The 27,303-nt window shown below is 66.7% G+C and overlaps 1 protein-coding gene across 3 annotated transcripts; it reads left to right on the top strand.

Annotated features, from left to right (window-relative positions):
- Positions 1-3,347: 3,347 nt before the first annotated feature.
- On the top strand, positions 3,348-27,303 carry SMARCD3 (SWI/SNF related, matrix associated, actin dependent regulator of chromatin, subfamily d, member 3). 3 transcript variants are annotated; one of them, XM_056134798.1, is made up of 14 exons: positions 3,348-3,468; positions 5,240-5,372; positions 22,614-22,825; positions 24,021-24,063; positions 24,634-24,756; positions 24,885-25,007; positions 25,170-25,265; positions 25,378-25,479; positions 25,550-25,711; positions 26,261-26,358; positions 26,473-26,608; positions 26,776-26,898; positions 26,986-27,087; positions 27,179-27,303. In XM_056134798.1, the coding sequence occupies exons 2-14, from the start codon at positions 5,334-5,336 to the stop codon at positions 27,230-27,232; spliced, it is 1,413 nt and encodes a 470-aa protein (XP_055990773.1). In that variant the 5' UTR covers positions 3,348-3,468; positions 5,240-5,333; the 3' UTR covers positions 27,233-27,303. The 3 variants fall into 3 exon arrangements, with proteins under 3 accessions (XP_055990773.1, XP_055990775.1, XP_055990772.1); XM_056134797.1 differs by lacking the exons at positions 3,348-3,468; positions 5,240-5,372 and adding an exon at positions 20,077-20,390; XM_056134800.1 differs by lacking the exons at positions 3,348-3,468; positions 22,614-22,825 and having other exon boundaries at positions 5,260-5,372.

Here is a 27,303-nt window from a genome sequence, read left to right as displayed (position 1 = left end):
CCCAGACGACCCCCGCAGGCTCGGAGACCCCACGCCCACGGAAGCCTGGAGCCAGGCTCTGCAGGCCACACGCATGGCTCTGGAGACCGGCTGGGGAGGGTGGCGTTGTGGGGGCCGGGACAGGACCTCGCCCGCTGCAGAATCCTCAGCTCAGTAGGTCTGTTTTGTATCGTTCTGTGTTTGGGGGCCACACCCAGCAGGGCCGCTCAGTGCTGGGGGCTGCTCCCCGCTCAGTGCTCAGGGAGTCTTCCTCGCTGGTCCAGGCTTAGAATCCAAGCCTCCTGCACATCAAGCCTGCACTCAGCCCTTGGATTTCTTTTTCTTTTTTTTTTTCCGCTTTTGGGGTCACACCCAGTGATGCACAGGGGTCACTCCTGGCTCTTTACTCAGGAATCACTCCCGGCCGTGCTCTGGGGACCATATGGGATGCTGGGAATCAAACCCGGGTCGGCCGCGTGCAAGGCAAACGCCCTCCCCGCTGTGCTATCACTCCAGCCCCAGCCCTTGGATTTCTCTTCCTGGCCCCCAAATTCAGCGGGTTTAGGGGAGCACGGTCTCCGAGAAGAGACTTGTTCACAGCCCATCGGAAGCCAGGGTGGCCTGCTCTGGGCACCGCAGAGCCCAGCAGCGCCCGCCGAGGCCAGAGGAGCCCAAGGTCGGGGACACCGTCTGTCCCCTTCAGTCTTACCAGGGCCAGGGACCCACCTGGGTCACCCCACCATGCTCGGAGCAACCGCATCTACGCACCAGAGTGTCCCACGCGCCTCCTCGTGCTCTGTCGGGGTCCAGGCGCTGCCCTCCCCCACGCCTGGGTGGAGATGCGGCTTCACCCCGCAAAGCAGGGAAACGCTTTCATCACTGCCCTTGCAGCTTTCCCTGTTTGGGGGCCGCACTTGGCGGTGCTCAGGGGTTACTCCTGGCAGGGCTCAGGGGACCATCTGGGGTGCCGGGGGGGGGGGTGAAGTTGGGTCAGCCGCCTGCAAGGCAAGTGCCCTCCTGGCCCTGGACAATGTTTCCCTTCTTCATTGTTGGTCCTTGGTGCCTGCCACTGTGCCCAGCAGGAAAGGGCGATTTGTAGGAGAAGGTCAGTGAGGGCCCCCGCTGACTCTGATAGTAGCTACAAGCCCCTTCAGGACAGATGGTCTCTTTACCAGTCCCCCCCCCCCGCGGTCCCTAGTGTCACCCCTCTCCAGGGCCCCGGCCTGCTGGATGTTGAAAGACTCTCTTGGGCCCGCCCACACCTCATAAAGGCGGCCTTGGGGAACACTCTTCACTTAAAACTTCTTTCTTCCTTTTATTTATTTTGAAGGGGGGGCACACCTGGCGATAATCAGGGCTTAGTCCTGGCTCTGCGCTCAAGAATTACTCCTTTTGGGGCTGGAGCAATAGCACAGCGGGTAGGGTGTTTGTCTTGCACGCGGCCAACCTGGGTTCGATTCCCAGCATCCCCTACGGTCCCTTGAGCACTGCCAGGGGTAATTCATGAGTGCAGAGCCAGGAGTGACCCCTGTGCATTGCCAGGTGTGACCCAAAAAGTCAAGAAAAAAGAAGAATTACTCCTTATGGTGCCTGGGGGGCGGGGTAGGTGGGGTGCTGGGAATTGAACCCGGGTGAGCCGTGTGAGGCAAGTGCCCTCCTGGCTGTGCTACGAAGCCAGCCCCAATGGGACCTTCTTCCTGCGCCTCTGCCTTCCTGCCTGAGGCCAGCTGAGTCCTGGTCCTTCGAGTGACTGGTGGTCACTGAGGTGTGAAGTTCAAGATGGGCAGAAACAACGAGGAAGGGGTGGGAGGTCACTCCTGAACCCTCTGAACCACATCCTGCAGTGCTCAGGTCGATCACTCCTGGTGGGGCCAGCGGTGGGGGAGGGGCATTCAGGGGCTGGAACCAGGACCGGCGGCGGGCGAGGCTGGCACCGTGCCCACTGTCCTCCCCCTCCCAGCCCCACCTACCCCGTTTATTGGGGCCAGGTCAGCTGCCCGAGTCTGTGCGCCAACTTGCCCCCATCCATGGATGTCAGCTCAGCCCCATGGGGCTCCTGCTAGACCCAGGACGTGCTCAGAGCCACAGCCTGCCTGGCCCTCCTCCCCCAGAAGTACAGGCCCCCTCAGGCTCAGGTCTGTAGGGCCCCTGTGCTGGGCTCCCCCCCCACACACACACCGCCAAATCCACTCCTCTCTCCACCTCGTGCTGCTGGAACCCAGGACCTCAGCCCGAGAACCTGCCTGGATCTCAGAGACTCGAGGTCTGGATCCCACCGTTTTTTTCTCTTGTTTTAAAAATACAAAGTGAGGCTATTGACATAGTACAACCGTCCTGCCCATGTCTTGCACGCAGCCAGCCCCGGCTGGACCCCTGGCCCCACAGAGAGCTCCCAGTTCCCACAACACCCCGCCAGGAGCCAGCCCTGAGCACCGCTGGGTGCGACCCTGAACCCCAATGATGAAATCAGATCAAATCAGAAGCCGGATACAGCTCAGCGGTATAGCCCTATGCCCCGTGAGTGGGGGACCCAGATTTGACCTCCAGCACTGCAAATAACGAAAATAATCATGAATATGAGGGGAAATAGCCTCAAGGAAGAGCCTGCAGCGGGGGAGAAAGCCGCCCGTCCTCACGGCACCCTCCACGCAGTGGCAGGAAGTGTGGGGAATCCTGGACCCCCAGAGGCATCCTGAGGGGATGCCCAGGCAGCCGGTGCTCAGAGCAAGACCCAAGACCTGAACCCCTCTCTCTTTCTTCCCTGCCACTTGCTGGCCACTCACCACCTTCTTGATGAGGAGGGGATGCCAGGCTCCGCCCCAGACACCCCCACCTGCAAGTTGCTGGGTGGGGGGTGCGCTCCCACCTCCTCTCCATCTTGTTTGGAGGCTCGGTAGCTCCCTGCGAGGCAGGGAGCATCAGCACCACCCCAGCTGCCTCTGAGGCTCCAAGGGGCATCAGGCTGTGTAAATTAGGGACCTTCTTCTGCAGGACCCGAGAGACAGGCGTGGGCTGGGGGTGAGTAGGAGTAAGACGAGTGCTCCCCCCAGACCACGAGTGCGTGAGGGCTCAGATGGAGCCCAGTGAGTGCACAAGTGTGCACGTGTTGCTGTGTGCAATGCACGTGCGCGCGTGTGAACGAGCGTGTGCGCACACGCGTGTGTGGTCATGTACACGAGGTGTGCCTGGGTGTTGCTGCGTGTCTGTGCATGCAGTGAGGGTGGGCACGCGTGGCCCCGGGTGCCCGTGCGCTGCCCCCCACCCCCGCCTGGGACCCCACTGCCGCGGGCACCTGTGCGCGCGGGCTCCAGGTGACGCCCCGCCCGTGGGGCTGGCGGGCGCTCACGGTCCCTAACTCGTCAGGAGGCTGCGCGCTCTTTGCAGACGCTCCCTGCGCCTCCCCCGCTCGGGCCGCGGCGGCGCAGGCGCCGGGCCGAGCCGACGCCGAGCTGGGAGCGGGCTGCGGGCTCGGGCCGGTCCGGGGAGCAGGTGAGCGACCCCGCCGCCCCCGCCCCGGCGCGGCATCGCCCCGGCCCGGCCTGGCACCTCCTCGCCCCTGCCCGGAGCCCCTCCCCCCGCCGGCGCGCGCCTCCCCTGCCTGGCCCCTTTCTCCCTGCCCGGAACCTCCCTCCTCCGAGCGACCCCCGCTCCGGGCACCCCGCCCCGGGCGCCAGCCCCTGCTCCGCTCCCTGCGCCTCCTCGCCCCTGCCCGGCACCCCCTCCTCGCCCCACCCCTCCTCCGCCACCTGCGTCTGCCTAGCCTGGTACCTTCCTCTCCTCCCTCGGTCTGGCACGTTTCCTCCTCCCCCTGCCTGGTACCTTCCTCTCCTCCCCCGGCCTGGCACCGGCTCCTCTTCCTCCTTCCCTTACCTCCCCTGCCTCAGTCTGGCACTTTCCCATTCTGCTGCCTCTGGCGCCCTCCTCCTCCCCCATCTGTCTCTTCTCCCCCTCCCTCTGTCTGGCTTCTCCCTCCTCCCTCTGTCTGGCTTCTCCCTCCTCCCTCTGTCTGGCTTCATCCTCCTCCCCTGTCTGGCCTCCCCCCCCTTTGGCTTCATCCTCCTCCATCTGTCTGGCTTCTCCCTCCTCCCTCTGTCTGGCTTCATCCTCCTCCCCTGTCTGGCCTCCCCCTCCTCCCTCTGCCTGGCTTCACCCTCCTCCCTCTGGCTGGCTTCTCCCTCCTCCCTCTGCCTGGCTTCTCCCTCTTCCCTCTGTCTGGCTTCTCCCTCCTCCCTCTGCCTGGCTTCACCCTCCTCCCTCTGTCTGGCTTCTCCCTCCTCCCTCTGCCTGGCTTCACCCTCCTCCCTCTGTCTGGCTTCTCCCTCCTCCCTCTGCCTGGCTTCTCCCTCCTCCCTCTGCCTGGCTTCTCCCTCCTCCCTCTGCCTGGCTTCACCCTCCTCCCTCTGTCTGGCTTCTCCCTCCTCCCTCTGTCTGGCTTCTCCCTCCTCCCTCTGCCTGGCTTCTCCCTCCTCCCTCTGCCTGGCTTCTCCCTCCTCCCTCAGCCTGGCTTCTCCCTCCTCCCTCTGCCTGGCTTCTCCCTCCTCCCTCTGCCTGGCTTCTCCCTCCTTCCCCTATCTTTTCTCCTCCTCCCTCTGGCTTGGCTCCCTCCTCCCCATCTGTCTCCTCTCCCTCTGTCTGGCTTCCCCCCTCCTCCCCATTTGTCTCTTCGCCTCCTCCCTCTGTCTGGCATCTCCTTTCTCCCTGTCTGTCTCCTCTTCCCCTGCCTTGGCTTCTCCCTCCTCCCTCTGCCTCTCCTCCTCCTCCTCTTTCTGGCTCTTCTCCCGTGCCCTCCCCACCCCACCCCCCATCTGGCCCCGCCCCCTGGCTCCTCCTGTCCCCCTCATTGGTCCCTCTCCCGGCCCATCCTTCGGCCCTGCCCCCTCCGCACTCCCTGCCCCCCTCCCCCCTCTCCCCCTTGGCCTCCTTCTCCTCTTCCTCCTCCCCCTCCTCCCATTGCCTCTCCTTCCTCCTCCTCCTCCTGCTCAGAGTTGCCCCCCAACACCTACACCTGACCTGCTTTCTGAGTTGCGTCCAGCCCAAGGCCTTCCTGCGGTGGGGAGGTCAGGGGGCAGTGGACAGGGGTCAAGGGGCAGCTGGCCGGGGGCGGCAGGTGGGCTACTGGGCGGGGGGGCGGGTCTTGCCTGCCCCCAGGAGGGGCACTGTGTCTACTCGCCCGCTGCTATCCTGGGCCCCTCCCAGCAGCAGGAGTGTCCCCGCAGGGCAGCCCCTCGGGCACGTCCCTCCCACGGGCCTCTCCTCGCAGGTCCTCCTCAGCATGGCCCGGGGTGCTGCGGGGGCGGCCGGCCGCAGGCCCGGGGCTCGAGGGGGCACTGGATGACCGCAGGACCGTGCCACCTATGACTCCAGGCCTCCAGCACCCACCAGCCGTGGTACAGGTAAGCGCTGACCCCTCCCGCCAAAGGGGCCCCCACCTCCCCAGGCCAGGGTCTGTCGCTCTAGCCGCAGGCCTCGGCAGCGCCGGGGACCCCCGCCCAGACACACACTCCAACAGCTTGGTCCCTGAAGCCAGTAGGTCCCAGCCGGGGGTGGGGCGCTCGCCCCCCAGCCTGAAGACCTGAACTCAGGGGTGCCCGTTCTGTGACTGGTGAGCCGGACCTCCTGAGGCATGGTGGGACTGACTTCCTGCCCCCACTCGCCATGCGGAGGGAAGGGGGTTCTGGCCTCACGGGCCCCCTCAGTGATAGGACTCACCGCCCAGCAGTGGGAACCAGCTGACGCACCCCCGGGGCACCCTGGCGGCCTCCAGGAAGGCCCAGAGAGGTAGGACAGCGAGGAGGGCGCTGGCTGGAAATCCCACACCGCTGACCAGGTTCAGTCCCTGGCAGCCCAGGAGGTCTCCCCGCCGGAAGAGAGCCCTGAGCATGGAGTCGGGAGCGAGCCCTGAGCACTGCCATGCGTGGCCCCCTCAAAACAAATTGTCTTCCGTCGTGTGTTAAGGATAGGTTTGGGGGTGGAGGGGTACCCCGGGGGAAGGCGCTGTCCTACACATGGCTGGCCCAGGCCTGTCCCTGGCACTGGGCACCATGCCCTGAGCCCCACCACCAGGAATGACCCCCAAGCAGAGCCAGGAGTGAAGGGGGGGTGCAATTTGCTGGGCTGAGGCCCTGAGGGGCAGTGGGAGGGGCCTTTCTGGACTGCCCGGATCCTGGGCTGCTCCCGGCCACCCCAGCCGCAGGGAGAGCGAACTGGGGGTGCCCGAGCCCCAAGGTAACATTCTCCCTTGTTGCTGCAGGCAATGCCACCTGCTTTGGGGGGATGGTCTGAGGATGGAGGAGCTCGAGACGGGGGATAACGGGGGTCCCTGGGACGCACAGAGATGTTCCCCGCCTGGCGAGTCCTCAGAAATCACAGCTCTTGGGGTGCGCAGTGCCGAGGCCTCCGGAAGTGGGGGCCCTGGTCGGGGAGGGGGGCACATCACTGTGAGTGTCTGTGCTCTGGGGGTCTGAGGTTCTGGGGACAGCAGGTATCCCCTCACGTCGGCTGAGGAGTCCTGTGCCGGGGGCACCCCCGGCGGCCTCCTCAGGCCACACCCCAAGGAACAGACCTGCATTTGGCCCAGGCGGGGGTCTGTGCTGTCACTGGAAGGCCACGGCCACACCAGTGTCCAGGTGGTAGTGGGGGGCCATGACGCCCACCCCCCTGTGAGGCAGGGGAGCCTGTGGCGTGACTGGGAAAGTCACAACCGTGTGTCCCCGAAAAGGCTGTCCCACAGACACCCAGGCTGAGTGACGCCCCGGGCTTGGGCTGGGTCCTGAGTCCTCCGAGACCCCCCCAGGGCTCCACAGACTTCGGGTAGGCACGGGGGGGTGGACACTTTGTGGGGTCACAACCATGTCCCCTGCTGCCCTGTGCTGGGGGGGTGGTCTGCGTGGGCCTCAGCCTTCACCTTTCTTTGGTTGTTGTGTTGTTGTTTGGTTTGGGTTTGGGGGCCACACCCGGCGGTGCTCAGGGGTTCCTCCTGGCTCTGTGCTCAGGGATCACTCCTGGCCGTGCTCGGGGACCCTATGGGATGCCGGGGACGGAACCTGGCTTGGCCGCATGGAAGGTGAACACCGTCCCCGCTATCCTGTCGCTCCCTTAGTAGTTTCTTGGGGGTCTCAAACCTTCTGGTGATACCACCACACCTGGGCCCCCAGGTCTGGGCCAGGTCTTCTCCCTCATCCGTGGCCCTCCCAGTCTCCAGAAGGTTCTGGGGTCCAGAGGAGCCACTGCTGTGAGGGCAGGGGCAGGAGACAGACATGGGAACGCCTTATCCCCACCGTCCGGGAAAGGGCTTGGGGTCCTTCGTGAAGCGTGCCTTGAGCTGGTGAGGACGCCGTGGGGCCAGGGTTGCGGTCAGGAGTGGTCTCAGTGACCAGAAGGCAACGCAGAGCCGGCTCCGCTGTGGCCACCAGGCCCGAACACACCTGATCCCTCTGAGGGGGGGACAGAATCCAAGCCACGTGCCCTGGAGGGCCTTGATGTCTCCTGTGTGGCCTGGAAGGGGGGCAGAGGCCTGGAGACCGTCCTACTGGCCACCAGCCAGACCCAAAGACACCCTCAGCCACCCGAAGCGCCTGTCAGCACCCAGGGCCTGCTAGTCGCTGTGGGAGGCTGATTACATGGAAACGCCAGATGGGAGAGAAGGTCCGGGCAACCCCTCGCCTCACAACACAGCCAGTGGGGTCCACACCCCGCTCCGTGGGAGGCCCCCCAAGCACCACCGGGAGTGATCCCTGAGCGCAGAGCCAGGATTAGCCTGGGCAGTGCTGGGTGAGGTCCAACCCTCCTTCCAGCGGCTTCGATGGGCATGAAGGGGCTGGGCCGGGGGACCATTCACGGTCCATGCAGCGGCCAGAGTTTGCTCCCTGACCACCTGGCCTGACCCCTGGGACCCTCAGACTTAGCTCTCAGGGCTGAGTCACTGGGAGGAGCCACTGGGTGCCCGTGAGATTAGGAATGGAGGGCAGGGAGGTGGGGAGGGTGAACCCCACCATGGAAGCAGGACAAGCACCGCCCCTCTCCCGGATGAGGTGCCCCAGCACCCCCGGAAGTGCTGTCCGAGGTGGGCACAGGAGCTAGGAACAGGCCTCTACTTGGGCGGGGGTCGGAGAGACAGTCACCCCAAGGGGAAAGCAGACCCGCTCCCCCCCTGCGCAGGAGAGGGGCTGGCCAGAGCATCAGGGACAAGAGCAGAGGGCACCCAGGCTGGCCCTCCCTCAGGGCACGCCCCCAACCCCCTCCCCGGGAGGGTGAGCCCCCCTCTGCACACCTCACTGCTCTCCAGCGTGTCCCCCTAAGGGCACCCCTTGGGCCTGGGGAGGTTTCCGACCCTGGGGTCCCTCCTGGCGCTACTTAGCCTCCAGCCCGCGCTGCAGTGGCTTGAGCTCTCTGACCACCATCCCCAGTTTTGTTTTTTTTCAGTTTTTTTTTTGTTTTGTTTTGTTTTTTGTGGCCATACCCAGAGATGCTCAGGGCTTACTCCTGTCTCTGTGCTCAGGAATTACTCTCATGACTTAGGGGACCCCAGGGGATTCCGGGGATCGAACCCGGGTCGGCAGCATGCAAAGCAAACACCCTCCCTGCAGTGCTCTGGCCCCGGCCCGGCCTCTGGGTTTAAGTACGGCCCTGCAGGGCCCCTCAGAGACAGGCCGGCACAGAGTGGAGGGCGGCAGGGGAGGCTTGGCTTCGGCTAGTGGGTCCCCTCGCTCCGCTGCGCCCCTGCCTGCCCCCCTACCCCGCAGGACACTTGGTGCCCAGATTCCGGGAAGCCGGTCGACTGTGGCGTCCGTTGCCTTCCTGCTGGACATGTGTCCTGCCTGGGTCGCCCTGTGCCCATCTGCGCGCACCATGGCGTTTCCCCGCCGGCCCTCTGAGTGCCTGTGTTGGCACATCTAGTTCTGACATCTCCCAGGGTGCCCTGGGGTGGGCAGCTGCCCCGGCCGGGCACAGGGGTCAGGAGAGGGACAGTTCCTGGGGGTCCTGGGGTACTTGGGGCACCTGCAGCCCGACTCAGCCCATCGTCCCACCCAGCGGGAGGCATGAAGGGCTTGTCCCCAAGTGCACCAGCCCCGCTTATCACCCTCCACTTCCGTCTTACCCTTCAGGAGAAAAACCTGAGGGTAAAAAAAAGAAAAAAAATTAAATTTATTGTAGGATGCTCACCTTACACATGGCCTACCTGGGTTCGACCCCTGGCATCCCATGTGGAACCCTGAGCCCCTCCAGTCATGTCCCATGTTGGCTCACACCCACTGGTGCTCAGGGCTCACTCCTGGCTCTGCACTCAGGGCTCACTCCTGGTAGTGTTCGGGGAAGCGTAGGTGGTGCCGGGAATCAAACCCCTCTTTCTCTTATTCTTTGTTTTATTTGGGGGTCACACCAAGCAATACTCAGGGCTCATTCCTGACTGTGCTCAGGGATCACTCCTGGCATTTTGGGGGGACCCTACAGGGTACTGGGGTATCGAACCCAAGTCGGCCACACGCAAGGCAAACCCCCTCCCCACTCTGCTACGGCTCTGGCCCCCGCTTCTTGCTTTCTAAAGGGGTGTCAGAGTAACTGACCCTTTCCTTCCCACGATGTTGAAAATCCAAGCCAAACCAGGCTCCTTGAGCTGTCGTATAGGCTGCGACGCTTCAGAGAAGAGCTTTGGTGATCCCTGAGCCCAGCTGGAGCCAGGAGTCAGCCCTGAGCTCTGCTAGGTGTGGCCCCGAACCAAGCTTTGAAGAGGCAGGTGTTAATTTGGGGGCGTTGGAGAGTCCTGAAGTCTCATGTGGCGGTGGGCCTCTGCCCTAGATGGGGGCTGCCCTGCGGGGCGAGGAGTGGCCTGAGCCCCAGTTCCCACCTGAGTCGGTGGGTTCAGGCCCTGCTTCTCGCGTCAGTCAGAGGTTGAGCCTGGGCCTCGCCTTTCCAGAACATTCAGTGCAGGCTGGGTGGAGAGTCTGAACCACGCTGTCTGGATCCAGGAATCACACAGTCACACACAGCTGCAGCAGACGGAGGCTGCGAGTGCGGGCACTTTCCCTGGCTCCAACCCAAGGCCCTGAGCAGGACTCCGCACAGGGGTCTGTTCTCGAGTTCCGGTGGCAGCGCCCCACGTCTGGGCCGAGGAGATGTGTCTGTGGTCCCCTGAGGTGCAGAGAACGGCCACCGCATGAGGGCTCTGAGCCCATCCTGCAGAGGAGACCTCGGTGGGTGGGTGGGCGGGCCTGCACTGGACACCCTCCAAGGCGGGCGGCAGGAGGACAGGCCACCCCGGAACGGGCCCCACCTGCCACGGGAGCTGTAGTCGAAGGGGGAGGTTGAGGGGTCTCCGGGGTGAGCAGGAACCGGAGCTTCTCGTGTCTTCGTCTGTCCGTGTCGCCACCCTTGGTACCAGCCTGGCCAAGGGCCCAGATCTCCCTTTTTCTGTCCTGGGTCAGAGATAGCACAGAGGCTAAGGCCTGGGACCTTCCACGCCTTGCATGCAGCCAGTCCCGGTTCGAGTCCCGGCCCTGCGGATGGTCCCTTGAACAGTCAAGAGGGAGTGCTGCTTGCCGTGGGCTCCTGAGCACTGCTGGGAGTGGCCTAATAGCACTGCAACACTGTAGCACCGGCCTCCCATTGTGCATCGATTTGCTCCAGCGGTCACCAGTAAAGTCTCCATTGTGAGACTTGTTACTCTTTTTGGCGTATCGAATACGCCATGGAGAGCTTGCCAGGCTTTGCCGTGCGGGCGAGATACACTCGGTAGCTTGCCGGGCTCTCCGAGAGGGGCAGAGGAATCGAACCTGGGTCAGCCGCATGCAAGGCAAACGCCCTACTCGCTGTGCTATCGCTCCAGTCAAATAAAAAGAAAAAAAATCCAACCAGAAAGGACTGGAGAGCAAGCAGGTGCTGCCTGCATGAGGCTGACCCGGGCTGAGTCCCCAGGACCCCCAGAGGTCCCCTGAGCCCCGCCAGGAGTCCGCCCTGAACAACGGCTGAGCGTGGCCCAAAAACCAAACCAGCAAACAGAAAACTGTCTCCTCCCCAACCTCCTTTCTTCTGAGGACACTGTCAGCCGAATCGGGAGTGGCTGGAAGACCCTCGGAGCTCAACCCTCGTGAAGGTGACACCAGCAAGGATGGGATGGGGCCCCGTGAGGATGGAGCAGGGCACAGGGCGGGCTGCGACTTGTCCCCAGAACCCAGCCATTTCCTGGAGCGGCTCTGCCCTGGGGAGCCACCGGCCTCTGCACCCTCCTTCCGGAATCCTGGCCTCTTCCCCAGAGGCCTGGCTGAGACCGGAGGGGGCGCCCTGGGTGCGAGCATGGGCTCCCCACCAGCTCCTGGCATCCCTCCCTGCACCCGTCCCCTTCCTCAGCACCCTTGGGCCTCCCACCTTAGCCCCCTGGCTCTGGGGAGCTGCTGGGTTGGGCTGAACCCAGACCCTGCTCGGCGCCCACAGCATCACAGGTAACTGCACCTGCACACACGTGACCCACACACGACGTGACCCTGTCCACCCACCCTCCTCTGCCCGACGGGATGGCCACAGGGCTCAGGCAGGGCGAGGAACAGGTACAAGGTCATGGCCACTGGTGGCCGAACTGATGGACCCCTGATGGGCTGTTGGACTCAAGCCTGGAAACATCGCCAGTGTCTGCAGCTGTGGCTGTTTGTGACGCTGAGGGGTGACGGCTGGGAGGACCGACTCGGGGGCACCGCAGAGATGGGCCGGGGGAGATACCACTTGCCTTGCACACAGCCGACCCAGGTTCGGTCCCCAGCACCTTCTACGGTTCCCCCGAGCACCGCCAGGCATAATCCCTGAGCACAGAGCCAGGACTAAGCCCTGAGCACTCCCAGGTGTGGCCCCAAAACGCGCGTGCTCACACACACACTCACACACACTCACACACACACACACGAGGGAAAAGAAGCTCCTACCTAAGCCGATTTTGCTCCTGACATGGTGCCACACACGCCTGGACCCTAAAGGGTAGCGGGAGAGGAAACGCGTCCAGTGGCTGGCCGAGCTCACGTCCCTCACCCAGCTTCGGGGCCAGTGGGCAGGAGGGGGTGTGAGGCGCCCAGCCCAGGTCCCCGTGCTGCTGGTCTGGAAGCCGGGGCACAGGTGGGCGCAGGATAAGGGGCTGCAGAGGGATCCATGGTACAGCTGGGCAGGGCCACGGGGGCAGATCCCTTCACTAGGGGTAGTGGGTCCCAGCAGTGGTCAGTCGGTTGAGCAGACCCAGGTCATGAGGGCATGGCACTCTGGTCGGCAGGAAACCTTCATCTGGGCTGCCCCCCCGCCCCCACCCCCCCATGGCTCTGTCGGTCCGAGCCTTGCATGTTGCATGTTGCTCAGACCCCGTCTCCTGCCCTCTGATGCCAGGTTAGACCCTTAGCTTCTCCAGACCCCTGGCACAGTGGCCCCTGAGCACCCACTGCCCAGAGCCAGCGACCAGCCGGTTCCTAGAGACCACATGCCAGGGTGGCCGGGCACGAGGAGGCATGCATGAGTCATGCATCATGGGGGGGCTTATCTGGGGGTCACGTGACACATACGTGTGCCCACATGGAAGGCCCATCTGTCCACTGGGCACTAATGATAATAATTCTTACACACGAACAAAAGGAACTTCTGAAACACGTTGGTGTTTCCTAGAAACTGTGTTCCCTGAGTTTGGGGTGTGCTTCATTTTCCTGGGGGGGAGACGGGCCACACCCAGAGGTGCTCAGGTGCAGTTCCTGTGCTTGGAAGGGACTCTGGCAGGGCTCAAGGGCCTGTGTGCAGTTCCAGGGGCGAACAGGATTGGCCACCGACGAGGCAGGTGCCTTAGCTTGAGGTTGAGGTGTATTTTACTTTCCCCTGGAGGGCCACACCCAGCAGTGCTCAGGGATCATCACTCCAGGGGTCTGTCTGCTCCCAACGGTCGCCTGGGACTCAGCAGGCAACGCCGGGGCCTTCACCCTCCTCCGTGTATTTGACAGGACAACGGAGTGGAACTCACCTTGAACGCACAGATTTCTTGATTCCCTTCTTTCTTTTATGATTCAATTTATAATTTATTTGTCGGGGGGGCACACCTGGTGATTGATGCCCAGGGGTTACTCCTGGCTCTGAGCTCAGGAATCACTCCCGGTGGTGCTCATGGGACCATGCGGGTTGCCAGGTGTCGAACCCGATCAGCTGTGCGCCAGGCAAGCGCCCTCCCCGCCGTGCCCTCTCTCTGGCCCCACTGACTGACTTCCTTCTTTAAAAGGGGGCTGCCGGGCACCAGGAGATGGCACGGGCGGCTGGGGCATGGGGTCTGGATGGCAGGTTCAGTCCCTCGAGTGTTGCTGGCACCGTGGGACGTGGCACTCACGCTCTGCACTGGGTGTGACACCCCCCCCCAAAGGCAGGTGCTGTGACTCGGCTGGAGAGAGAAGATGCCCAGCCAATGTGAGGGGACTCGGGCTGGGTCTCTGTAGACATTGTACCCGTGTGAGGCCAGTGACTCGGGAAAGGAAACGAGGTGCACACACTTGCATGTGTGTTGTATGTGCACGCGTGTGTGTGCTTGTGTGACTACCCCAGCAGGAAGGCCGGCCGCAAGGGACTGCAGGGAGATGACCTGGGGTGCAGGGATGGAAGACCACGGCACTGCAGGGGGAAGACACCACCCAACTTGCAGTCCCACCCACCTCTGAGGTCACAGTGACATCGGTGCCGGGTCCCATGAGCTCCCCTTCCAGAGGTGGCTCAGGATGCCAGGCGTCGAACCCTATCAGCTGTGCACAGATGTGTGGGGCGTCTGAGCTCTAACCTCTGCCCAGTGAGGGGTTCTCCTACAGTCTCCTATAGGCAGGTCAGTTGACGGTCAGGATTTGCCAACAAATAATAGAAAACTCCCTGCCTTTAAGGGACTTTCTTTTTTTGGGGGGGGGCAAACCCGATGGTGCTCAGAGATCACTCCTGGTGGATTCAGGGGTCTCTCTGTGGTGCGGGGGATCAAACCGGGGTCGGCTGCATTCAGGGCAAGCGCCTGCCCCCTGGACTGTCGCTGGTCCCCAGGCTGACTTGACATTCTGATGGGAGGAAGGAGGTTAAAAGCCACCAGGGTTTATGCAGACAGAGTAAAAAGGGCACAGAGCTGCTTGCAATCCCTCCCCTGGAGAAGCAAAATAAGCAGCAGAGAAAAAGAAAATTGAGAGGGTGAGTGGGTGAGACGGAGGGGCAACTGGGAGAGGGGCAAGTGCGGTACTCGGTACTCGGTACTCGGAGACGGAGGCTGTGTGGACCAAGAGTGGGTGGGAGTTCCCTGGGACCCGAAGGAACTTTGCTCCTTCCTCGGAATCAGCAGGGGGTTGGCAGTTGGTGACAGGAAAGTGGACAGGCCTGAGCCCGCGGCTGAGTGGGGCAGTTTGCGAGTGAGCAGGCCGGCCTGGAGGGGGGGCTGGAGCAGCGAAGAGGTGGGCAGGGGCGGATTCCGCATCTGACGCCCCCCGGACTTAGTGCCAGCTTTGGGGTTGGCGGGTGAGTGACAGACACGTCCAGAGCACCCGGGGTGTGAGCCTGCGCCCAGGATGGTGGACGGGGCAGGTGGATGGTCAAGCATGAGGTGAGACCCAGACTGTTGCTGGCTAGGAGGACACAGGGTGTGGCACATGGCCAGCCTGGAATGGGCACGGGCTTTGTCCAGACGCGGAGGGCACGTCCCGCGGTGAGACCCCGTGGTGACTGAGCACCCCCAGGAAGAGGACCCCCGTGGGGCCTGAGAAGCCCCCAGACGGAATGGGCAGGACGCTGGAGGGAGAGCCAGGCTGGAGAGGCAGTACGGCATGTAGGCACCTGCCCTGCCATGGTGACGGGTTCGATCCCGGGCACCACAGAGGGTCCCCCAAGTCCTGCCAGGACTGATCCCTGAGCACCGCGGCCCCAAGACAAGTGAAAAATAGCAACAGGGAAGGAAGGAAGGAGCGCCCGACCAGCAGCGGGAATCGTCCCTGGGTGAGGCCGAGATGGAATGGAGCGATGGGCCAGGAGGGTCCAGCCGCACCAGGAGGAAACACCCTGGGGGTGAGGGGGCGAGGGGAGCCCAGTTTCTGTGGAAATGGCACGGGGGGGTTCCAGAAATGGCCGATGTGCAGAGTCCAGTTTTTCTTTTTTTTTTTCTCTTTGGGTCACACCCAGCGATGCTCAGGGGTTCCTCCTGGCTCTGCACTCAGGAATGACTCCTGGCGGTGCTTGGGGGGACCCTATGGGATGCTGGGAATCGAACCCGGGTCAGCCGCATGCAAGGCAAGCGCTGTGCTATCACTCCAGCCCCAGAGTCCAGTTTCTGAGTGTGGCCCCGAGGCCAAGGCCAGGGCTGGCAGGATCCAAACAGAGGAGCCTTCTGGAGTGTGGGCCTGGCGCTTAGGGACCCGGGTGCTGAGGCAACTGGGCGCTGAGGAGACCTGGACGCTGAGGGGACCCGGGTGCTAAGGGGACCTGGGCGCTGAGGGGACCCAGAGCTTTCTGGGTGGATGGTCACAGCTGGGGCAGGGGAAGGTCCTTGTGGAGATAAGGGGTGTGGGGACCGCATGTGACAGGTAAGGGTGTGGGGAGGGGAGGAGGGGTCTGGGCCCCCTGGGTGGGTCCCCCCAGTTGCCAGCAGGGATAGAACCTTCCCTAGGGATGGGCTGGGATGTACCTCCCTGCTCCCTGGGCATTCCACTTCACCATCCTGTCACCACCTTTGCGCCTGCTCCCCCCAAAGTGCTCCAGGGAAGTGCAGAGGAATTGTACCGCCACTCAGCTCTACGACCCCAAAGCCCAGAGGGCAACGGGTGGCCACAGAGGCTTCTTGGATGGGGTCCCGGCCACCAGTAGGGTTATTATTTTGGGAGGCCATACCTGATGGTGCTCAGGGATGACTCCTGGCTCTGCACTCAGGGATCACTCCTGGAAGTGCTCGGGAGTCAGACCCAGGTGAGCCGCACACAAGGTAAATGCCCTCCCCCATCCCCACTGTATTATCACTTTGGTCCCCACCAGGAGTTTTGGCCTTGGGGGTGAGGTGGGAGAGAGGAAAGGAAGTGGGGTGCAGGGGTAGGGCTGGCAGCCAGCAGGGGCCCAGACGAGGAGGGGGGGACGGTGCTCCCAGCTCACCCCACCCACATCCCTGAAGGACAAAGGTCAGAGTAGCTTGAAGGGCCCCATTCCAGGGGCCACACAGCAGGGTGAGCAGAGCGGGACACCCAGAGGAAGCCACAAGACTCAGGAGGTGCCACGAGCATGAGGGTCCCTCGGGGCGTGCAGAGCCCAAAGGCGGGGCACAAGGGCTCGAGCACCCCAGGAACAAGCCAGGGTGGGCGCGGGGAACACATGCCCCACACAGCACAGAGCTGCCCCGAGGTCAGGGCCCTTGGCTGCGGCTGTCCTGGGTGTTTGCTTCTCTGGTGCCATACCTGGCGGTGCCAGACTGTGCCCAGGACCCTTGGAGCCGAGCCAAGCCCGCCCCCAGCCGGGCCACTCCCGTGCCCTTGGCCACCCATCCCCTGGACACACTCGCTCAGGAACCCCTGCCCCAGCTGACCAGCTGCGCCCTCCAGTGCGCGACCCCAGCTGGCACTTCCAGCTAGCAGTGAGCGGGGTGGGGGCAGGAAGCCCCCCAGGCCGCACCCCAGGACCCCACGGCCGGGCGGCTCCAGAGGCTGCGGGTCGGGGTGAGAGGGACCTCGGCCAGCCCCTCACTCAGTGTGGCCCTGCGCCTGTGTCCCCATGCCCCTGGGCCCCAGGTCCCTCTGTCCCCATGTCCCTGTGTCCCTAAGCCCATGTCCCCACGTCCCTATGCCCATGTGTCCTTGTGTCCCCGTATCCCTGTGACCCCACGTTGCTATGTCCTTGTGCGACCGTGTCCCCAAATCCCTATATCCCTGTGTCCTTGTGTCCCTCCCCATGTCCCTGCACCCTGTGGCTGTCTCCCTCTGTTTCCCACTCCTGCGCCAGGGACCCTTAGTTTTCGGGACATAGACACACAAACACACCCCCCCCCCAGGCAAACCAACTCCCCCAAGGTCACCTGGTGGAATGACCTACTTTTGCTTCGAGTTTTGCTTCTTTCTACCTATTGTCGGTTCTTAGGTGAGCTGTGGCCTGTCCCCCTGGCAGGGGGAGAGGGGGGTCTTGGGGCCACGCGCCCTCCCAGACAGGCAGGGCAGGAACTAGTGTCCTTAGTCCCTCAGTGAGGGGGGGGGGTTACACGACAGACTCCCCTCCCCAGCTCTGGGGCCACACGTGGCCCCAAGGTCTCCCCTGGGTCCCAGGCAGGCAGGCTGCACTCGGGACCCCGCCGTACCCAGGGGGCAGTGCCCAAGGGCACCAGAGACGGCCCGGGGTGCAGGGATGAATCAGAGCCGCCCGGCCTGGAGGGGCCTGGGCTGGGTTCCCCCTCCTCCTCCTCCCCCTCCCCGTCTCTCTGCCTCTGTCTCTCTCTGCCTCTCCGTCTCCGTCTCTCTCTGCCCGCCCGCCCCCCACCCCCACCTCCAGCGGGAGCCGTCCCCCTCCTCCTCCTCCTCCTCCTCCGGAACGCTTTCTGGATGGGGACGGGGACGCCCGCTCCCCCGCAGTCCGCTTTCCTTTGTTCCTCGGGGCCTGCCTCCCTCTCCCCTCGCCGGCTCCGCTCGGCCCGGCTCCCCCCGCCTCGCCCCTCCCCGGCGCGGGGTCCCCGCGCGGGGCCCCGGGGCGGCCGGCCGGCGGCGGGGAAGGGGTTAAGCGCGGCCCCCGCGCCGGCCCCTCCGCCCGCCGCTCCCGCAGTAGGCCCCGCGCTGACCTTCAGCGGCGGGAGGCGCAGTGCGCATGCCCGGCCGGGCCCGCCCGCGGCCGCCGCGGCCCCGGGCCGTGCGGGAGGGCGCGGGGGGCGGGCGCGGGCCGGGCGGGGCCGGCCGGGGCGCCGAGGGGGCGGGGGCCGAGCCGTCCCGCCGGCCGCGGCGCATCTCTCCCCGCGCGGGGAGCGGCGCTTTGCCATTTGGTGCCGGCGGTGCCTCGGCGAGGGAAGCCGAGATGGGGGGACGGCAGGGGGGACTCCGGCTCCGGGCCGCTCCCCGGCCGGGTGGCGCGCGCGGCCGGCCCGGAGACGCGGGGCTGCCCCGGGGGCGCTGGGGCGGGCGTGTGGCCCGGCCGCGCGCCCCCCGGGGCCGAGCCACCGGGTGGGGGGGAGGGGGGCGGCCTCTTCGAGTTGTGCCCGGGTGCGGAGGCCCCGCGCGCCGCGCCCCTGGGTCGCGCCTCTCCGTGCCGCCTGCAGACGTGTGTGTGTGTGTGTGTGTGTGTGTGTGTGTGTGTGTGGTGCGCGCGCCCGGCCGCCCGCCGGGACGTGGAGCTGCAAGCCAGGTGCCAAGCCATCGTGCCTGTCTGTGCCCAGGGTGCCACCCTCTAAGGTGGCTGCGGGGGGGAGGGCCCGGTGCCCCGCTGGCGGAGGGGAGGGGGCGTCTGTGGGCGTGAATGAGAGTGACCAGCTGCCCGGGCACCTCCCTGTCCACCTCAGCCCCAGGAAACTGCTGGCCACCCGCACCCCGCAGGCCCCTCCCTCGGCCTCCCCCAAAGGCCTTTCCAGCAGTTTCAGCTCTGGGCTCCTCTGCGGCCTCTCCCCGGCCCGGTCCTGGGAATGGCCACGTGGCCCTGCCAGAAGCTGCCACAGCGGGGAAGGGGTCTGGGCACCCACAGCAGCCTCGGACACCCGGCCTATGGAGGAGGGTGCAAGCAGTGTTGGCGGCCCTGGGCCCTGGCCAGACCCTGCACGCGGGCATAGGGGGACAGAGGCACCCAAAGGCCCGGAAAAGCACCCAGACACACAAGGTGCAGGGCACGTTGGTCCTCCAAGTGTGGGCTCATGGCACAGGCAAGCGGGCTGAGAGACAACCCCGGCACAGAAGTGGAAACACCGGGAGACTTCCTGGAAGAGGGGGCCCAAGCTGACTGGAAAGGATGAGTGTCCGCAGCATGGGCAGTGGAGCCAGCCCAGGCAGAGAGGAGCGGGCGCGCCGCAGCTCAGGGACTCAGGCTCATGCCCACGCCCTGCCCCAGCCTGCAAGGGCCCCGTCTGGCAGGGATGTGGCAGGAGCACCCCTAGATCCCCGCTGAGGAGTCCTGGCCAGGGATCTCTCTGGTCTCCGCAGTGACACCCAGTAATGGGTCGCACAGCTGGGCAAGGGGACCAGCCTCCGGGGTCTCTGTCCTCCTCTGAAGGCCGGGAGGACCCTCGGGGATGCCACGTGGTCTTCCGGCCAGCGTCCCTGCCCTCACCTGGCCTCCAGTCTCCCTCCAGGATGGGGCCTCAGGACTGCCCCCCCGCCCCCAGCCCCAGCCGCCTCCTGCCCCCAGCCCCTGGGGTCCTGCGCCCCTGCCCCAACCAGCAGGCCCCCTGGCCGCCCGCCCCTCGCCGGGCTGTGGCCCCGGGTCCTCTTCCTGTTCTCGGGAGCCCGTCCACATTCCCGCTTTCCGAACCCGGCCCCTTGGCCTCACTTTCTCACACGGAAACAAACAAAGACTCACAGACCCAGAAATAGACTCCCACGAGCTGGAAGACGCACAGGCCGCGTCCAGCCACCCGGCCACCCCGGCTCTGGGCGCGGGCATGTGTCCGCGCCTGCACCCACCGGGCGCGCGCGGGACACACACACACACACACACACACACACCCCTCCGGGCTGGCAGGGGGACCCCGCCTCCCGGGCACACCCACCCACCCACCCACCCCGCCGCCGGCCGCCCTGGGGGTGGGGGTGCGGGAGGAAGGCCCTCCCGCGCGGCTCCCCCCCGGATTCCTCCCTCGCCGCCAATGCTTCCCTACTTGGCCGGCCGGGTCTCTGGGGACAGGCCCTCGGCAATGCAGCCGGAGCCGCTCGGGGGGCGGGGGCTGGGGAAGGGGGGCGTCGGGACGGCCTGTTCCGGGCCCGGCCCTGCCGGCGGATTCCCTCGCCCGCCCGCCCGGCCAACTCGGTGGCGGCGGCGGAGCGGAGCCGGGCGGCCGGCGCGCCCCCCGCCCCCCGCGCGCGCCCCCCGCGCCCCGCGCCCCGCAGGCCCGCCCGGCCCGGCGGCTTATCTGGCCCGGGAGCGGCCGGCGCCGGCGGCCCCGCGAGCGGGCGCAGGCGGACCCCGGGCCGCGACTATTTCGGGTTATCAGCGCAGGAATGCGGCAGCCGCGGCGGCGGGCGGGCGGCGGCGGCGTGGGCCGTGGGCCGTCAGGGCAGCCCTGAAGGGGCCCCCTCCCCACTCCGCTCGAGTAGAAGTGTGAGAGAGCCCAGCAGGACTCAGAGGGGAGAGTTGGAGGGAAAAAAAAGGCAGAAAAGGGAAAGAAAGACGGAGAGAGAGAGAGAGTGAGCCGAGCCGCCGAGCCCACCCCGATGGCCGCGGACGAAGTTGCCGGAGGGGCGCGCAAAGCCACGAAAAGCAAACTTTTTGAGTTTCTGGTCCATGGGGTGGTGAGTGGGGGAAAGTTAGCGGGGGAGGGCGGGCGAGCTGGCGCGGGCTGAATGGAGGGAGGGTCGGGAGGGGGTCCGCTCGCCCGCGCCCGAGCGGGGGGCGCCGCCTCCCACCCGCGCTCCCCCCGGCCGCGGCCCGAGCCGGCGCCCTGGCACCCGGCCACGTCGTCAGCGGCCGCGGGGACGGGAGGCGGCGGCAGGGGCGCCGTCAGGGGCTGGGGGTGGGACTTGGGGACTGGGGGTCCCCCTCGCTCTCCCGGGGCGGCTTCCTTCTTCCCCCGCGGGCCCAGGTGTGGCCCCCGGCTTGGGGGGGCGGTGGGGGTGGGGTGGCGCTTGAGCTGTCCCGTTCATCCTCGGACGGTGCTGGGGCTGCCTCCCTCGGAGTGGGGCGCAGGTGACCCCCCACCACGGCAGCGGGGCGGGGGGGGCAGCAGAGAGGGACCCTCTCCAGGGACACAGCCCGAGTTCGGGGAGCTGAGGGTTCCCTGGGGGCGAGGCGGCCACCGGAAGCTGGTGTCCTGAATGCCTCAAAGGTGTGAAAGGAGGCGGGAGGCGGAGCACAGACATGCGGGCTGCTCTGCTCGGGGCCACCTTTGCGGATGGCAGGTCGGGGCCAGGCTGGGAGATGGATGGGGCGCGGGCCTGCGGGGTGGGGCAGACTTGGCTTATGGTGGCCAGATTTGGTGGTGACCCCACCGGACACACTCCGACGGCCAGGGTTCCTGACTCCCGGTGATCGCTGGTGGGGCCTGGTGGTGCTCCCCTGCCTCCATCAACCGACGAGGGGCTGCCCCAGCCAGCTGACCCCCACCGCAGGCATCTGTGGGGTAACCGCCCAGGGGTGCCATGCTTTCTGCTTAAAGGGGTCCCATTGGAGAGCCAGCGAGGCCACACACGAGTTTTCATTGGGCAACTTAGAACCCGGGTTCCAGGGCGGCTGCAGGCTCCTGTCCCACTGCCTGGGTCCCTGGTGCTGCTGGGGGAATGGCCGGGCCTGGGCTCCAGGGTGGCTGCAGCCCAGGAGGTCTGAGTGACGGGCTCAGCTGGGGTGGGAGAGGCCCCGCTGGCACACAGGCCAGGGAGAGATGGGCAGGGACAGCTGGCTGGAGGGGTCAGGTCAGACAGCGAGGGGGACATAGAAGGGCAAGAGGGAGCCGGCAGGGGCAGCTGCGGTGCTGGGGGCAGCACACGGGGGCGGGGGCCATGGGGCACTTTGGTCTGCCCCCTCAACTCCCTCCTGCCCCCAACCCCCACCCCCTCCCTCCACCCCCCACTCCACTCCACAGGACCCTGGGACTTGGGCAAAAACGGGGTCTTTAAAGCCCCAGCACAGTCCATAGTCCCCTTTGCACCTGGTGGAAGCAGAGGGGCTGTAGGTGGCACCATCTGGGGACGCAGGCAGACCGAAAGGGGGGGATGAAGTGCCCTGGCATCCCCCTGCCTCCTCCAGCCCAGGTTCAGTGGGGGAGTCACTGCAGGGGGCGTGACCTCGCTGCCCAGGTTGCCTCCCCCCCTTCACCTTGAGCCCAGACCACGGGTGTGCCACATGGATAGCCGCCCCTGGGTGTGGCCATTCGGAACCAAGACAGGAGTGGGGGTCCCAAGGGCCCAGAGCGCCCCTCCCCCTTGGCCCCCAGGCCGGGAGCTGAGATGCGGGTGGGCCCCAGCAAGACCGGACTCTCGATGCGCGGGCTGGGACCTGGGGCAGGGGGTGCGAGCCGGCGCCTCGAGAAACAAAGCCGGGGTCCCTCCCCAGCTGCGCGCGGGGCTGCGAAGGCAGGGGGAGCCGCGTGACCTTGGCCGTGTCGCCTTTCTCCTTGAGCCCCAGTGGTCTCATCTGTCAAGTGGGGATCGCGGGGAGGTGGGGGCCGCGCCCGGCGGCCTGCGGGGGGCGGGCGGCGGGCGCCGGGGCTCGGGCTCGGCGGCGAGGCGACCCCCGCCCCCACCCCGAGAGCGCCGGGCCGGGCACCGCCGCCCGCCGCCCGCGCGCCGGCCTCCTCGGTTCGCGTCCCGCCGCGGCCGCCGGCCCCCGCCGCCGCCGCCGCGCCCCGGCCCCGCCCGCCCGCCCGCCCGCCCGCCCGCGCTCCCGCCGCCCCGCGCTCGCGCCCGCAGCTCCGGGGGTCGCGGGGCCGGGGCCGGGGGGCGGCGGGCGCGGGCGGGAGGCGCGGCGCGGCGGGCCGGGCTCTGACCCGCGGCGCCTGTCTGTGCCGCCCCCGCCCGCAGCGCCCCGGGATGCCGTCTGGAGCGCGGATGCCCCACCAGGGGGCGCCCATGGGTCCCCCGGGCTCCCCGTTCCTGGGCAGCCCCGCCGTGCGACCCGGCCTGGCCCCCGCGGGCATGGAGCCCGCCCGCAAGCGAGCAGCGCCCCCGCCCGGGCAGAGCCAGGCCCCGAGCCAGGGCCAGCCGGTGCCCACCGCCCCCGCGCGGAGCCGCAGGTGAGTGGGGGGCGGGGGGCGGCCGGGAGGGGCGGGGCGGGGCGCCCGCGCGGCCGCCGCGGCCCGGGGGGCGCCCCCTGGGGAGGGGGCGGCGGGGGCGCCGGCCGCTCCCTTTGTGTGCCCGCCGTCGGGACGCGGACGGCGGCCGTCGCGCCCCGCCGGCCCGGTCACCTGCGCCGTCCCGCCTCCCCGCCCGCCGGGCTCGGGGATGCGGTCCGGTGGGGGCGGGGCGTGTCCCCCCGCGTGGCCGTCCCGGAGCGCCAAATCTAAACCCGAATCCCGGGCGGGGGGTGGAGCCTGGCGGCGGGCCCGGCGGGCGGGTGGTCGCGGCCCGGGGCTGCTGGACCTCGCGCGTGTCCGAGCCGGCCGCTGCACCCCGAGGCCCTGCTGCCCCTCGCCCCGGAGTTGGTGGACGCGCGCGCCCGTCCCGGCGCCCCGGGCGGGCAGCGGGCGCGGCGCGATCCGGCTTTTCTGCTTCTTTTTCTTTTCTTTCTTTCTTTCCTTTTTTTCTTTTTTTTTTTTTTTGCGCACCGAGGACTCTCCCCTGACCGGACTCTCCTGATGAGGAAGTCTTTAGCCACCTGAGTGGTCCCTGTAGACAGTGAGCGAGTCCCCGGGTTATCTCAGACGGACAGGTTCTCGGGGGTGATCGGTGTGCCCCGCCTGTGAGACCTTTGCGGGAAGACCTGCCTGGCCTTAAAATTCAAAAAGAATTTTTGGACGAGGGGGCAGCGGTCGCGCCCACCGCAAGGGGGCACTGCGCAACCGCCCTTGCAGCCGGGCTCGGGGCCTTCTGGGGCGCACGGGGAGCCCGAGCCCCATCGCCCTCCCAGGGGCAGACACTCGCCGGGCGCCGCGGGGGCACGCTCTCTCGAGATCCCCGGGTGCCTGGGGCCCGGGGGCCCCGTCTCGAGGTGCAGCAGGGGTCCCGTCCTCCCGCCCCCTCGGGCCGCTGCGGATCGGGGGTCCCAGCCAGACCCCGGAACTGCCCTCCCGCCCCCGCCCGCTCCCGCTCGGGGTGGGCTGCACGGGGACCCTCAGGCCACGGAGCGGCCGGGTGCCCGCTGCGCCCCGCGCCGGCGCCGCGGCGGACCCCAGCCGGCGGGGGGAGATGTCGGGATAATTTAGCAGGTGGCCTCGTTACTCCCAGATCTGTCGCCATGGTAACCTGTTTTTTTCTTTAAAAAATGTACAGTGCCAAGAGGAGGAAGATGGCTGACAAAATCCTCCCTCAGAGGGTGAGTCCGGCCTGCAGCCCCGGCCCCTCCTGCTCCCCCCCTGCCTCCCGCTGCGCCCAACACTCACTGCCACTTTTTTTGTTTCAAAAAGCTCATTAAGAAGTGGGGCTCCCCAGGCCAGAGGAGGAGGGGTGGGGTGGAGAGGAGGGGAGCCCCCAGGGTGGGAACAGGGTGCCCAAGACGGCCTCCAGCCCTCTGAGATGGACAGGCATTGGACAAAGAGGGACAATTAGCGGCAACTTGGGACTCAAGAGGCCGGTGCGAGGGCCTAGGAGCTGCAGAGTGGCTGGCACCTTGCGGCCACTCACTCGCAGGACCAGCTGGGGATGAGGCAGCACAGCTGGGGCACCCCAGGCAGTGACTGGGTTTGGGGACAAGGTGTGGAGGGGGGCGGAAATCAGCTCGCCCTCTGTCTCAGGGAGCCCAGGTCCCACCCACGTTCAGGGAAGCTCTGGGCAGGTGACCAGGGGATGCTGGATGAGGTCAGGCAGGCCAGCCTCCCCGGGGCCTGGCGAGAGGCCCCAGCACAGGCCAGTGGCCCTGACGAGACTGCCCGCGCCCTCCCTCCAGATCCGGGAGCTGGTCCCCGAGTCCCAGGCTTACATGGACCTCCTGGCATTCGAGAGGAAACTGGATCAGACCATCATGCGCAAGCGGGTGGACATCCAGGAGGCGCTGAAGAGGCCCATGAAGGTGCCGTGGCTTGGGGGCAGGAGGGCTGGACCGCCCTGTCAGCGGGCGAGGCGGGGGAGGGGGTGTTGGCCCGAGGAGGCCGGCCGCCCACACACAGCCCGTGCCCTGGCCCACCCTGTTTCCAACAGCAAAAGCGGAAGCTCCGTCTTTATATCTCCAATACGTTTAACCCTGCAAAGCCGGACGCAGAGGACTCGGACGGCAGCATCGCTTCCTGGGAGCTGCGGGTGGAGGGAAAGCTCCTGGATGATGTAAGCCCTGGCGCAAGGCTCGGGGTGTCCCGGTGGGGACGGGCAGGCGGCCACTCCAGGTGTGAGGCTTGGACTAACCGTTAGGCTCTCGGCGCCGGCTCCTGCTGCGCGGCCCCGCCCCCGGCCCCGCCCCGCCCCAGCGTCCCGGTCCTTCTCGCACAGCCCAGCAAACAGAAGCGGAAGTTCTCGTCCTTCTTCAAGAGTCTAGTCATTGAGCTGGACAAGGACCTTTACGGCCCGGACAACCACCTGGTCGAGGTAAGAGCCGGGCTCTGCCGGCCGTCCGCTGCAGGGACTGGGGCGCGGGGCCACCCCAGAGTCGCAGGCCCCGCCCCCATCCCGCTGTCCCCCCTCCCCCTCCCCCGCCCAGTGGCACCGGACGCCCAGCACGCAGGAGACCGACGGCTTCCAGGTGAAGCGGCCCGGGGACCTGAGCGTGCGCTGCACGCTGCTACTCATGCTGGACTACCAGGTGCGCGGCCGCGCCCCCCCCCACCCTGCCCCACCCCCCTGGCCTCCCCCTCACGGCCACCTCCTCCCAGCCCCCCCAGTTCAAGCTGGACCCCCGCCTGGCCCGGCTGCTGGGGCTGCACACGCAGAGCCGGTCGGCCATCGTGCAGGCCCTGTGGCAGTACGTGAAGACCAACCGGCTGCAGGACTCCCACGACAAGGAGTACATCAACGGGGACAAGTATTTCCAGCAGGTACCGCGAGGCGGCCGGCCGGTGGGGGGAAGGGACGCCAGAGTGCCAGAGTCTCAGCTTGCCGCCAGGGTGCTAACGGGGTACCAACAGCCACGCCCCCCACCCCGCCCCCGGGGACGCTGGGTCAGGAATTCCCATTTCCCCGAAGGTGTGAGTGAGCTGAGAAAATTCTAGCGCGGCTGAGCTGGTGAGTAATTCAGCTTCCAGAGAACACGGCAGGCAGCGCGGGGCGGCGCAGAGCCCAGTCTGCTCTGCTCCCCAGCACCCGAAGGTGCCCCCCACACACCCCTGGGTTGAGCCCCGAGCACAGAGCCAGGGCTGGCGACACTGGCTGTGGCCAAAAAAAAAAAAACACTGGACAGAGCAGAGAAGGCCGCGGTGTTTATTGCGCTCAGCGCCCGTGCGGGCTCTCTCCAGGGCGGCTAGGGAGGCAAGGTGGTCGCTCATGGCCCCAACCCCCGGCCCCCTGAGTTCAGCTGACGCTGGGACGACGTCGGGCCCCCCAGGGCCAGCCTCTCTACCCGCACACATCTCTCCCTCCTGCTGCAGATTTTTGACTGTCCCCGGCTGAAGTTTTCCGAGATTCCCCAGCGCCTCACCGCTCTGCTCCTGCCCCCTGACCCCATCGTCATCAACCACGTCATCAGGTGAGGCCCCTGGCGTCCTGTCCTGCCCTGCCCCTCCCCCGGCCTCCCCGCAGCCGGCCCGTGCTGGCCCCGAGCGGCCTCTGCTTGGACCCCACGGGCTGGCCTTCCCGACAGCGTGGACCCGTCCGACCAGAAGAAGACCGCGTGCTACGACATCGACGTGGAGGTGGAGGAGCCGCTCAAGGGGCAGATGAGCAGCTTCCTCCTGTCCACGGCCAACCAGCAGGAGATCAGTGCCCTGGACAGTAAGGTGGGCCCCAGCCCGGAAGTGACCCGGGACGGGCGGGCGGATGGACACGCACACCCAAGCCCAGGCACTGCCTGCCCCCCTGCCCGACAGGCGGTGGGGCCCGAGGCCACCCGCCTGGCGGCCCCGCCCCGCGTCACCAGGTGGAAGATGTGTCTTTCTACCTGCAGATCCACGAGACGATCGAGTCCATCAACCAGCTGAAGATCCAGAGGGATTTCATGCTGAGCTTCTCCAGAGACCCCAAAGGCTACATCCAGGACCTGCTGCGATCCCAGAGCCGGGACCTCAAGGTGACGGGGCCGGGCGCTCCGGCGCGAGAGGCGGCTGTCCGGCTGTTGGGGGGGTGCCAGGGTGATCACCCCACTGCTCGCTCGCAGGTCATGACAGACGTCGCGGGCAACCCTGAGGAAGAGCGCAGGGCCGAGTTCTACCACCAGCCCTGGTCCCAGGAAGCCGTCAGCCGCTACTTCTACTGCAAGGTGGGGAGGGCTCCGTGTCCCGCCCGGCCCCTGGCCCCAGCGCCCCTCCGGAGAGGCTCCCCAGCACTCACCAACCCCTTCCTGCTCTCAGATCCAGCAGCGCAGGCAGGAGCTGGAGCAGTCACTGGTGGTACGGAACACCTAGGAGCCCCGCGGACGAGCACCGAGAGCCCAGCGCCGTCCGCCCGCGCTACCCCGTGGCCGCCGCCGCTTCCG

Source organism: Sorex fumeus, unplaced genomic scaffold (genome assembly GCF_029834395.1).
Source record: "Sorex fumeus unplaced genomic scaffold, SorFum_2.1 ptg000107l, whole genome shotgun sequence".
In the NCBI taxonomy this organism is placed as follows: domain Eukaryota; kingdom Metazoa; phylum Chordata; class Mammalia; order Eulipotyphla; family Soricidae; genus Sorex; species Sorex fumeus.
Note: the sequence above shows the minus strand (reverse complement) of the source record. Positions and strands in the feature narration are given on the sequence as shown.

Coding starts and splice junctions, on each gene's coding strand:
- SMARCD3 (XM_056134797.1), top strand. CDS start 20,313: ATGGCCGCGGACGAAGTTGCCGGAGGGGCGCGCAAAGCCACGAAAAGC. Junction 24,064..24,633: donor ACAAAATCCTCCCTCAGAGG/GTGAGTCCGGCC, acceptor CCCTCCCTCCAG/ATCCGGGAGCTGGTCCCCGA. Junction 25,266..25,377: donor CGGACAACCACCTGGTCGAG/GTAAGAGCCGGG, acceptor TCCCCCGCCCAG/TGGCACCGGACGCCCAGCAC.